Below are 12,387 nucleotides of genomic sequence, written 5' to 3'. Positions count from 1 at the left end.
AATATTTTCAGTTTCACATGAAGGACTGCCAAGCAAAGTTTTCCTTGTTAATTTTTTTTAAGATCTATAATACAATTTGAATATAAAATGAATAGTTTAGTTGTGATCAAGAGGCAGAGATGTTGATAGATGTTATCATCGGTCGCACTTGGGGCCACATGTGACTGTTTAAAAAACAAAACAACACTTCTTTAAGGAAATATCTAACTTGATAAAAGAATAATATTAATTATGTCCCTTCCTTTTATGTAAGTGGTGAGTTTAATAAAGTCACATTAATGGATAAAATTATAAAAATTTCAAAAGACAAACACTGAAGAACAATCATAAACCAAGTAATCTTACAAACATCAACTGTAAGGGAAATACCAAAACTGAAACCTAACAAAAACTATTGTATAACCCAAACAGCATAAATTTTTAACAGGATATTTATGAAAAAGCAAAACGAGGCTAGAAAATTATCATTTATGTCACAGAGTTCAACATCTACCTTCTAGCATTAAGGTCTCTAACAGTATTTTCCTAAAATCCCAGGAGGTAAGGATGCTTCCCTATAAAAATAATCACATTAGACATTATAGCAAAGCTCTCTGATCCAGCACAACTGGGGCAAAAGTTGGTACATATTTTGAAAATATTGGTTAAATCAGAGAATAAAATATGTATATGCATATGTATACACACACATACACACAAACAGTAAAATTTTTGTTTTAACTTAAAATAGAAATATAAATATTCACCCATATTCTGATGTAAGATTAAAGGCATATCTTCTTAGGTCCTCTGATTAGGATTCTGTAGTATCTTTCTTAAATGAACCTACACCTACAATGCAACATTTATATTTCCAATTCCCTTTGGATCATAATGGAAAGAAAGCTAAAAGGTACACACAGAGTAATCTGCATATGAAATTGTTAGATTTATATCATTTTCTCACAGTTCACTTGTGCACACTTAATTCAAAATCATTTTTTTCCAACTTGTCCTTGCTGAGATTTTCCCAATACTTAATAATTTTCTTTGCTGTCACACTTACAGTTCATCACTTTATATAATGTTATATTGCAGAATTATAATGAGAAGAATTGGCATTCACAGGATTTGAATGGGGTGGGAAACTGGCTCGCTAACAAGCACTCAAGGTAACTGGCAGCAGAACTGCATACATGTATAGACTACAGTTTACTATCCATGCATGCTCACCATCCTGGGGAAAGTTGTCATTATCATTTACAGTGAGCCTGTCAAGCAGAAGTAAATTCAGTGTGTTTGGTAAGTGGACATCAGCTAAGTAAACCTCTACTCCATGTAAACGGAACAATCTATCCATGAAAACAGATAAAAGGGGTGAGAGTATCAACATCAGGTTGGAAAGCTAGAGAAATTCTTGACAACTTCCTACAAAAAGCCTTGGCTGATTAGTTATTTTAAGTTTAGATATGTCAAAGAGGCCATGTCTCACCATGGTGCTGAATTGGCTAATAGTCCTAAAGCCTTCCACCTCTACCTCATAGTTGCCACCCTTTTGCCAAAATAAACAATATCAAGAGTCCTCAGACCAGAAATTTTCTTTTTAAAAACATCACAAATCTCTAATAAGCCAAACTTAGGAGAAGCCACATAACAAAAATGCACTCACAGAGAACCCCTTGAAGTTCCACTTGAATCCAGAGGTCAGTAGAGATTCCAGAAAAAAACCTTCTCAACAGTCAAGGTAGACAAGCCAACTCTACTCTGCTCCAACCCCCCCCCCCAAAAAAAAAGAGAGCCTTTATGATAACTAGAATATCAAAGAATCTGTAAAATTCTGTAAAATTTACACTTTATGTATTTGTTTGTTTGTTTGTTTGCCATGGGGTCATTCATACTATTATTCCCAAATTTTCATGAGCTTCCATCAATAAAAGAGGATTCTGCTTCCATGCCTATTGACATAAGGCTGGGCCAAATTATTTAGTTAATGAAATGGAAGTGCAAATCACATTTGTCACTTCTAAACTGAAGCTTTGAAAGCCATAACAGGTTTCCTCCATTGTACTTTCTCTCTGTCAGGAGTTCAGCATGTTCCACACAGGGGCTGCCCCATCACCCTTGATCCTGGGAAGAATTTGACCCTTGGGACTGAGCCACAACTGATAATTATAGCCTTTGTTGTTGCAAAGCATTAAGAGTGTTTTTTTTGTTTTGTTTTGTTTTTTTGTAACATGCCACACTACAGTGAAAGCTAACATTTATTTGAAGGAAAAGAATACAAAGGAGGTTGACATCAGAACTATACCTTCTAACCATAAAAGGCTTCTACACCAATAAATAATCATGAATTTTCAGATGAGTGTTTCCCCAACTGTGATTATGTGAATCAGTGATTATGAATCAGTTACTTAAAATTTTTTTTTCAAATCTATTACAGACCAAATCTTATATAAAATGTAATACAATGTATTATTAGAAAATCAAAAGAAGACTTTCAAAATTTATGGCCCAATTTTTGTATGACCATTATCAGATTCACCAGAAAAAAAAAAAAAAATTACTCAGTCAAACTGCTACTAAAATTTCTAAGTGCTTACAATCCCAATTTCTGGCAATATATCACTGAAAAAGAATTACAGTGCATGGAACCACACTGGCCCACACACTTTGAGTAGCAAACACTGTTTCAGAGCATGTGGAATTAAGAAATATAAAGGCTTTTTGTGATGACGTAAACTTCTGGGGAATTATATAACTGAAAACAAAATTATAGATAAATTTTGTCCAGGAAACAGGAAAAATTCTCCTTAATATCCTTCCTACTCTGTAAAAATATCTGTGGTTCCTTTTTTCTACAGGCATGAAAATCAGGGTTTTTTTTTTTTTTTTTTTAGTCTATCAGTGATAGACATTTAGGTTATTTGAAAAGTGCCTAGCTCCCAGACTTAGTAATTTTAAATGAAATGTTTTCAGTTATAGCAAATAGAACCCAATTATTTTATATTGACATATGTAGTTTACTACCTTTTTCTCTACTTATTATCATCTAGTGACTGGAAAGCACCTAGTTTTCTTCAATTATGTAGCAAGCTGCAATAAACCTGGTTTGGTTCCAAAACTCCAAGTATATTTTAAATCACATTTAATTTTCTAAAGAATGAATCTGTGCTGTATTGAAGATGATTCAAAGTTTTAGAAATTCATCTCGAACCTTTAAAGTAGTTTCTGGCTTGCCCAGAAATAATTTTTTGGGTGGTAAGACTCCAATCTTGATGAATGTCATTATACATCCACTGTCCTGGGCTGCGGCTGCAGCTGCTTAAAAAGCTAGTTTGTAAAAAATGACTGAAAGGAAGAGAAATGATTGTTTCATTTTCTCTCAAATAAAGAAAAATACGTGTAATATATTTAAAGTGAAGTTGCTTTCCAAGTTTTAAAAATGTGGATAGCAAAAGCTAAATCCGCCTTGGTTTGGGCAAAACAGAGACTAAGTCATTTGACTCTTGCAAGAGCCAACTACCATTTGAAATTAGTAGTAATTTGTTTAATAAGAAAAAAAAAGACCATTACAAATGGGAGAGGTTTTTTTCAGTCTCATCAATTAACATTTCTATTGCACTGAATAAGGTATAAAATGTTTTCACATTACAATCTAGTTAGTATCTACTGCAACCCAGTTTAAGCAGGTAAGACAAATATCATCACTTTATCCCCACTGAGCCAAAGGAAGAACCATGTTTCCAGAACTCAATTATAATTTCAAACTCTTTTTTTTTTTCCTCCATACCAATTCTGGGCAATTTCTTTCTTAAAGATCATCTGTATTTGACTATTCTAAGTAGTTGTACCTAAAATATCGTCAAATCAGTTGGCAAAAAAATACACCAGAAAAACAAATTATTTACCAGCAATTTTTTGAGCAAGACCAGAAAAGGAACGTATAATGTGGTACATTTCTAAAATGATCAGAAGAGGAGAAAAATTCATCATAGTATTTTGATTACAGATATAACTTTTCATAATACAGAATTTAAGTCTAGACATTAATTTTAAATTCTTCTGAAAAAATATCAAAAATGTCTAGTCATTCAGACAAAAACTAAATTAAAATTTTCCTTTTCAGGTCAATTTAACCATTAGTAGAAATAAGGTTTTTGTTGCTGGTGTCTGATGATCTTTTTATTATGTTATCTTTGGGGGCTGAGAGAAGAGGTAGGTACAGAAAAGCAATGTTTTAAATTACATTTATACTTTGGTGATAAAAATAGAAACAAAATTTGTTACTTTTTAAATCTCTGACAATAGGTAAAGAAGCAATTGGATTTTTTTAAGGTGATATTTCAAGTACATATACAGAAAGTTAAGCTGTGTTACATTACATGACAAAGTAAGGAACAGAATTCTAAAAAATGATCAGTGTTATTATGGTTAGAGATTAATTCTATAGGACCTTTTGAGTTTATTGCTTTTTAACCCATCACCTGATAAATAGAAGTACAGTCATGAATACGGTTAAATGTTTTTTAAGTGTTTTTAAATGTTTTTCAAAACATTTTAATATGATCAGCAAACTACCAAGAACATTTTAATTAATCTTCATATGCATTTTTTAATAAAAAAAAGATACTGTAACTATTTAGTTAATTAATATACATTTTCTTTTCCTTTTGGTTTAGTACAAATTTATATATTAGAAGACATAACAGTAAAATTATCTAACCTATTTTTGATCCTGAGAAAAAGCTCAAAGAAAAATGACTTTCTTCTTGCTCAACTCTCCGAAAGAAAGAAAGAAGATGTAAATAGGAAAAAAAAAAATACATTGAATTCTTCATGTTAAAAAAAGGTATAGTTAGTTCAGTTATTTAAGGGTATATTTTCAGCTATGTTGTCATTATCATCAATATTCTGTGCTCTACACAGTCATATCAAATTAATGCTCACTACTCGCAGGTACATTTTTTTTCTCAAAGAAATATTCTTTAAGTGCATTATTAACCCCCAATTTTGGTTCTACTCTGAATTTTCCAACTTTCTTTAAAAAGTCAAAGCTCCTTAGTGAGAAAACGTTGAAATATGTATACAAAGACCCTGAGACTATAACTTTGGGCAGAAAAGCTATTCTTTCAAGTAGATAAGAAAATAGATCAGTCATTTAAATTTTCCCAGCATACTGTCTATTCCTATTTTCTTTTTTTTTAAGTTTCAAAAACATAAATATTAACATATATTATCATAAGAAAAGAGCAATAAAAATAAGTTTCCGAAAAAACTAAGTAATATATTACATAAAATGAAGGAAATCAATCTTGTCAATTGAAAATAAGTTGAATTATTTGGGGTTTTGGCACTATGATCCTAAGAACAATGCGTATCAATGGTGTTATCTTTGATTCTATTCCTATTTTCAATCACAATTTCACTTATATCAGCTTTCCCATCTCTCCAGTAAAAATAAATGCTCATTGATTAAATCTGATGTTCTTTGCACTCTTCTTGAACACTAAATAAATAAATATTGTTTGATAAAAATAATTCACCAAATGCTATCCCAAGGATATGGAGAAATTTTAAATTATGTGATACACCTTCACAAAGGGTAGGGTTTTCAAAAATCAACTTGAATTGGAAAAAAAAAAAACAAAAAAAAAAACTTAACAGGACATTTTTACATTAAAACAGGAAGTAGGTAATTTTTAGTTTTCTGTTTACAAAATGTTTTCTTAATTATTCAACTTTTAATATATAAGCATTAAATTCTAAATAAACTTAAAATACAATTCTCCAAATGCACATATGGTCCGACTATATTGGTAAGGAACAATTTCCAATAAATCAGCATTAGTCTTTATGATAGTTCCCAAAATCTAGTTTTCATATAGTTCCTTTCCCACGTTTTTGTATTTCCAAAACCTAATTAGTGGGTTTAATCATGAATATATGTGGGAGGGGGTACCTGATGCAAGTGCCAAATTTTCACTGAGGTTCTTATAGTAGTTTTGGTATCTCTGTGTAAAAATTTAATTTAAACATTCTCAATCAATACTTCTCAATCTTATAAATGGCTGTAGAAAGAAGTAATGGAATAGAATGCCAAAAAGGGTCTTAACAATAAGTTAATATCTAAATGGTCTTTTAACAAAAAACTACTAGTCAAGGCATTTTTATAGGGTAAAACCATGTCTGTATATAAGAAAAAAAATTAAGGACTATTTTAACAATAATTTAACTGAGAGAGGTCTCTTATCTCCAAAATATATTGCATGATTATCGTTAGGCGAACAAAACTAAACTGAGTCAGCAGATCACAGGGTCTTTCTCAAAACTTTCCATGAAGTTCTCAATAACTCTCAAGAAACAGGCAGCTTATATTATATAATTTGGGGAACTACAAGTTCTTAAACCTGTGTTTTATGATAGAGGAGCCAGCTAGTAGACACATGTGGCTATTGAGCACTTGAAACAAGGTTGGTGCAAATGGAAAGCTGGACTTTAAATATTATTTAATTTTAACTACTTTATTAAATTAAAATTTTAAAGCTATTACTCAACTCAGTTACTAGAACTTTTAATTATTTTTGAAAAAACCTGGGTATGTATTCTTAAATTGAAAATTTTATTAAAGGGACACCCGCAGGGCTCAGTCAGTCAAGCGTCCAATTTTGATTCAGGTAAAGATTAGTGGGTTTGAGCTCCGCATTGGGCTCACTGCTGTCAGTGCAGAGCCTGCTTCAGATCTTTGGTTCCCCTCTCTGTCTCAGCCCCTCTCCTCCCTCCCTCCCTCCCTCCCTCCCTCCCTCCCTCCCTCCCTCTCTCTCTCTCTCTCCCTCCCTCTCAAAATATAATTTTTTTAAAAAAAGTAAAGAAAATTTTATTAAGTCCAAATATAGATCAAATATTCCCAATGAAGAAATATCAGAGCTAAAAGAATACAGAAGAACAAAAATACCTCGTTAACAAACTTTATATTGATTATATTAAAATATTTTGATATATGGGGCTAAATAAAATTTATCATTATTAGAATTCATTCAGTTGTCCTTCTCTTACTTTTTTAATATAGCTTCTAAAAGTTCTGAATTACATAAGTGGCTTACATTATATTTCTATCAAACAGTACTACTTTAGACAACATATATAAAGCCAAAAGTTTTTAAAAGTCAGCTTCTTTAAAGTATAATTTACATGCAATAAATTCACTCTTTTATGAGTACAGGTCTATAAATTTTGACAAATGTATGCAGTCATGTAACAAGCAGTACAATTAGGACATAAAGTATTTTCATCACCCCCAAGAAGTACCTTTATGCTCCTCTGTACTAAGCTCACAACTCCTACCTCCAAACCCTGACAACTCTGTTTTCTGTCCCTATGGCTTTCCCATTTCTAGAATGTCATATAAATGGAATATATAACATGTAGAGTTTTGAATCTGGTAAAATCAAGTTTTAAATACTCCAGCACTCACACGGAATTAAAGGATGATTATCATTCTGATACTTCCTTATATTAGGAACATTTTGCCAAGGCCTATTTTTCGTTATTCCACTTCCAGAACTGAGCTTTCTTTCTTGTCATTAATACAGTGATTTATTTATACTGCTAGAATAAAAGTGAAGAAATTGTATTATACTTATTTACATATAGGTCCCTCCTCCCACTAGACTGTAAACCAGAAGCTTGACTTCTAGCCCAGCTATGCTTTCCATAGGGTTAACTGTCTAATGAAATTAACAGCGCAAATAATAATAATAAGGTTGAGAGGTATTTGTTAATTAAAAAAAAAAAAAAAAAAAAAACTGAGAGTGTATTATAAAAAAAAAGAAACCAAAAGGAATTCAGTGATGAAGTTAGCCCTCTATATTAGATGTCTACTTTTATTGAGGTCTCAAAAAAAGAATAGTGGGCTCTAGAGGATCCAAGAACTACAATGCCAGCTAACCAGGTGCAAATGCTAGTGGAGATTTAACTTACACCACTATTTTTACCCAGATTGCTATTGATTTTGTGAGGGCTTGCTAACAAAGTTGAATAAATTTGGAGCAGTCTGCCTAGTACTGTTTTTCTCATAAACTGTGTTACTTCTGGTACATGATTTTCCAGAACATAAAAGTTTTTCAGAAACACATGGATTACATTACAGCAGAGATACCAGTACCACGTGGAAGCGAAGATTCCACAAAGTCTGTGGTTCTATCTGAAGAGTCAGATACTTTTAATCATTAACTTTCATAGAGTTAAACATATGAACTAGAACAAATCTGTTTCAAGTAAATAAATAAAATAGTACAACTGACTTTCAATCTTTCGAAACACTTACTGAAGTCTCCAGTGAGAAAAACTCCTTCTGCTCCTGGGGCCCATTCTTTGCAGTACAAACCACCATCAGCACATCTGTGGACACCAAACGATTCATAACCTCTGGAAAACTTATCAATACCACCTTCGTTCTCTCCGATGTTGTTCAAAGTCTCATTAAACTTCTTATACCTTTAAAGAAGTGCAAAAGAAGGAAGTTAGAAAATAAAATTGCCTTCCAAGAAAGCTACAATAATTAAGCAAATGTGTTACTCTTATTCAGAAAAAGATTTAAAAAAAAGATACTAAAGAGGAATAACGTGAATAATTTCACTTATTGGTAGCGGTTACCTCAGAGGATAAAATCATTCTTATCTGAAATAAAATGAACGAATCTCACATTTTTGAAATAATTTCATGTATTTTGGTATAAGAGAGAAAATATAACTCTATATTCCATGAAATTTCAAAATCAACATTATAGCAACTTCTACGTCGAAAGAGGATAATGAAGGAAGATCCTTATATGTCTCTCTTCTAACGCCTAAGAAAATAAAAGTAGTCAAAAGCCAGCAAGATAAATAAAATGACCTTCCAGTAGGGTTTGGCACCCTTTTCCTGTTAAGGGGTAGATAGCAAATTGGTCCATTTTGCAATCACTTAACCATCTCTCTGAAGCATGAAAATTGCCTCAGACAATATGTAAATGAATGGGTATGGTGGTGCCAATAACATGTGATTTGTCAAGCAGTTATTGGCCAAATTTAGCCTGTGGGCTGTAGTTTGCTGAGCTCTGCCCTATAGTAACTACGCATGGAAAGAACATACTACATCAGGTCAAACTGTAAAAGCTAGTGGCCACAAGAAGAAACCGAACATTCCTTCCCAAGCAGGACCAAGAAGAGTACATGCTGGTTCCTGACTCTCTCCCAGGTCCCAAGCCTATAAAGCTATACCAAAAACATGCTGTTATCTTCACTAACACCAACAAACCTAGGGAGAAGCTGGGACAAAACAGGTAAAACTGGAGAAGTGAAACATGTGGTAGGTACTTTCTGTCCGAAGTGAAGTCTCCAGAACAACGAACTGAGCAATTAATAAGCTTCTCTGCACTTCCCCAGACCCTGAGGGGTGAGCAATAGAACCCCAGGAAGATGGCATGAATCCAGGTAGGGGATACACAAGGAATATACAGCATGAGAAGCTGATTAATAAAGGACACTCCAAGTGAGCTGAACAGAAAATGCATCTTTCCAAAGATCTGGAAATTCTTACAAGTATTTCACACTGTATTTCAATTTTAATTAAAAGTGAACTGAAAAAAAAAAAAGAGAGAGAGAGAGGGAGAGATGGGGATTATATGATGAAACAATAGAATGAGAATAAAATGAGACTGTAGAGACCTAATGAAACAAAATAAGGAACAAAATCTATCATTGGAAAATAATCAGAATTGGTAAGAACCAAAATGCACACACGGTAAAAATGTAAATTATTCAATGAGTAAATAATTGGAAATTTATATAATTAAATAGAGAAGAAGACAAAGAAATGGAATAAATTAAAGACAAGCTAAGAGATACACAAAATCAACAAAAAATGATCTAAAGAAGGATAGCTAGTATAAGGACTCTGAAGAACAAAACCAAATAAAATGGATGCGAAAAATATAAAGCTGGAAAATTTTTCCTTAAGAATTAAATCTGCGTATCAAAAAGAGCATACTGTGTTTTAAGAAAAATTTGGGGAAAAAGCACACAAACACACAAGTGCAACATCTCCCAATTTAAGCTATTGAAATTCAAAGGATAAACAAACAACTCTTCAGACAACCAGCTACAAAAAAGGAAGCAGAGGGAGGTTTTGGGTTTTGTTTCCTTCTATTTTGTTTTTTCCAAAGGAACATTACATTAAAGAGCAGAAGATAATGCCAAGCCCACACATTTCAGGGAAGGAAAGGGAGTAACCTAAGGGTATTATAGGAGGCAAGTTCCTACTCACACCTAAGGAATTCTTTAAGTAGTGTCAAATTAAAAACTAATCTTAAATTTATGACACTAACGAACTATGGTTGAAGGAGGAAACAAAAACAAAACTAGGCAATTAAAAGATTAAACACACACACACAGAGGAATTAACTGTCATTGCAGCAGTGTTGCTGAACCGAGTCAGTAAATACAGAACGATGGCAAGGTGATTGTGCAAATGTGTGAATGTGATAACAAAAAAAAGAATCTCAAGGGATAAAATAAGTTTTATTATAAAAAAAAAAAAAAAAAACAAAAACAAAAAAAAAACAAAATGAGTGAAAAGAAAATGGAAGAAAATACAGGAGTAGTCGGACCCCCATTTTAAAAGAGTAATTGATCACTAAAATTAAGGTTGTCTTCATTATAATTTTTAATCTCTTTTTAAAAAGATTTTTAATGTTTATTTATTTTTAAGAAAGAGAGAGACAGAGTGTGAGCAGGGAAAGGGCAGAGAGAGAGGGAGACACAGAATCCATAGCAGGCTCCAGGCTCTGAGCTGTCAGCACAGAGTCGGATGCGGGCCTCAGACCCAGACCCCAAGATCATGACCTGCGCTAAAGTCAGATGCTTACCCGATTGAAGCACCCTGCTACCCACTGGCCACTCTTTATTTTTATTCAAGTATAATTAACACACAGTGTTATACTAGCTTCAAATGTGTAATACAGTCATTCAACAATTCTATACATTACTCCGTGTCCATCACAATAAGTGTACTCTTAAACCCCTTTACTTTACCCATTCCCCGCAACTACCTCTCTGGCAGCCACCAGTTTTTCTCTATATTTAAGAGTCTTTTTATTTGTCTCTTTTCTTCTTTATTCATGTGTTTCTTAAATTCCACATAGGAGTAAAATCATATGGCATTTGTCTTTCCCCAACTCACTTATTTCACTTAGCATTCTAGGTCTCTCCATGTTGTTACAAATGGGAAGATCTCACTCTTTTGTACGGCTGAGTCATGTAATATACATATACATATATATGCATAAATGTGTGTGTGTGTGTGTGTGTATATACATACATAAAATGATATACATATATCACTTTTTATGTATCCACTCAACTATCAAAGGACATTTGGGTTAGATCCAGACCTTGGCTTTTGTAAATAATGCTGTAATAAACATAGGGGTGCATATATCTTTTTGAATTAGTGTTTTCATTTCCCTTGGGTAAATAGCCAGTGGTAGAATTACTGGGTCATATGTAACCCTACTTTTAATTATTTTGGGAAAACTCCATACTGTTTTCCGCAGTGGCTGCACCAGCTGCATTCCCACGAAAAGTGTATAAAGGTTTCTTTTTCTCCACCCCTCACCAACACCTGTTCTTTCTTGTCTTTTGTTTTTAGCCATTCTAACAGGTATGAGCCTTTCTGACAGGTATGACAGGTATCTTATTGAGGTTATGTTTTTCATTTCCCTGAAAAGTGATGCTGAGCATCTTTTCATGTGTTTGTTGGCTATCTGTATGCCATCTTTGGAAAAATGTCCATCCAGGTCCTCCACCTGTTTTTAAATTGCATTTATTTCTTCAGTGTTAAATTGTAGAAGTTCTGCATATATTTTGGTTATTAACCCCTTATCAAATATATCATTTGAAATTCTCTTCTCCAACTCAGGAGGGTTGCCTTATTGTTTTGTTGATGGTTTCCTCTGTTGTGCAAAAGGCTTCTATTTTGGTATAGTCCCAATAGTTTAATTAGGTTTTTGTTACCCTTGCCTGAGAAGACAATATTTAGAAAAATGTTTCCATAGCCAATGTCAAAGAAATTACTGCCTATGCTTTCTTCTAGAAATTTAAGGTTTTAGGTCTCACATTTAAGCCTTTAATCCATTTTGAATTTATTTTTGTGCATGCTATAGAAAAGTGGTCCAATCTGATTATTTTGAATGTAGCTGCCCAGTTTTCCCAACACCATTTGTTGAAGAGACTTTTTCCTACTGTATATTCTTGCCTCCCTTGTCATAGATTAATTGACAGTAAAAGTGTGGCTTTACTTCTGGGCTCTGTATACTGTTCCACTGATCTGTGTCTATTATTGTGTCAGCACCATACTGTTTTGATTACTACA

The 12,387-nt window shown here is 33.0% G+C and overlaps 1 protein-coding gene across 2 annotated transcripts in view; it reads right to left on the bottom strand.

Annotated features, from left to right (window-relative positions):
• GBE1 (1,4-alpha-glucan branching enzyme 1) overlaps positions 1-12,387 on the bottom strand; it is a 290,866-nt gene that overhangs the window by 229,011 nt on the left and 49,468 nt on the right. For both annotated transcript variants that reach the window (XM_058731715.1, XM_058731714.1), the window contains exon 2: positions 8,303-8,472. In XM_058731715.1, coding sequence (XP_058587698.1) covers positions 8,303-8,472 — 170 coding nt within the window. The remainder of the gene's footprint in view (positions 1-8,302; positions 8,473-12,387) is intronic.

Source organism: Neofelis nebulosa, chromosome 5, assembly GCF_028018385.1.
Source record: "Neofelis nebulosa isolate mNeoNeb1 chromosome 5, mNeoNeb1.pri, whole genome shotgun sequence".
Lineage (NCBI taxonomy): Eukaryota > Metazoa > Chordata > Mammalia > Carnivora > Felidae > Neofelis > Neofelis nebulosa.
This window is presented reverse-complemented; position numbering and strand designations above follow the sequence as displayed.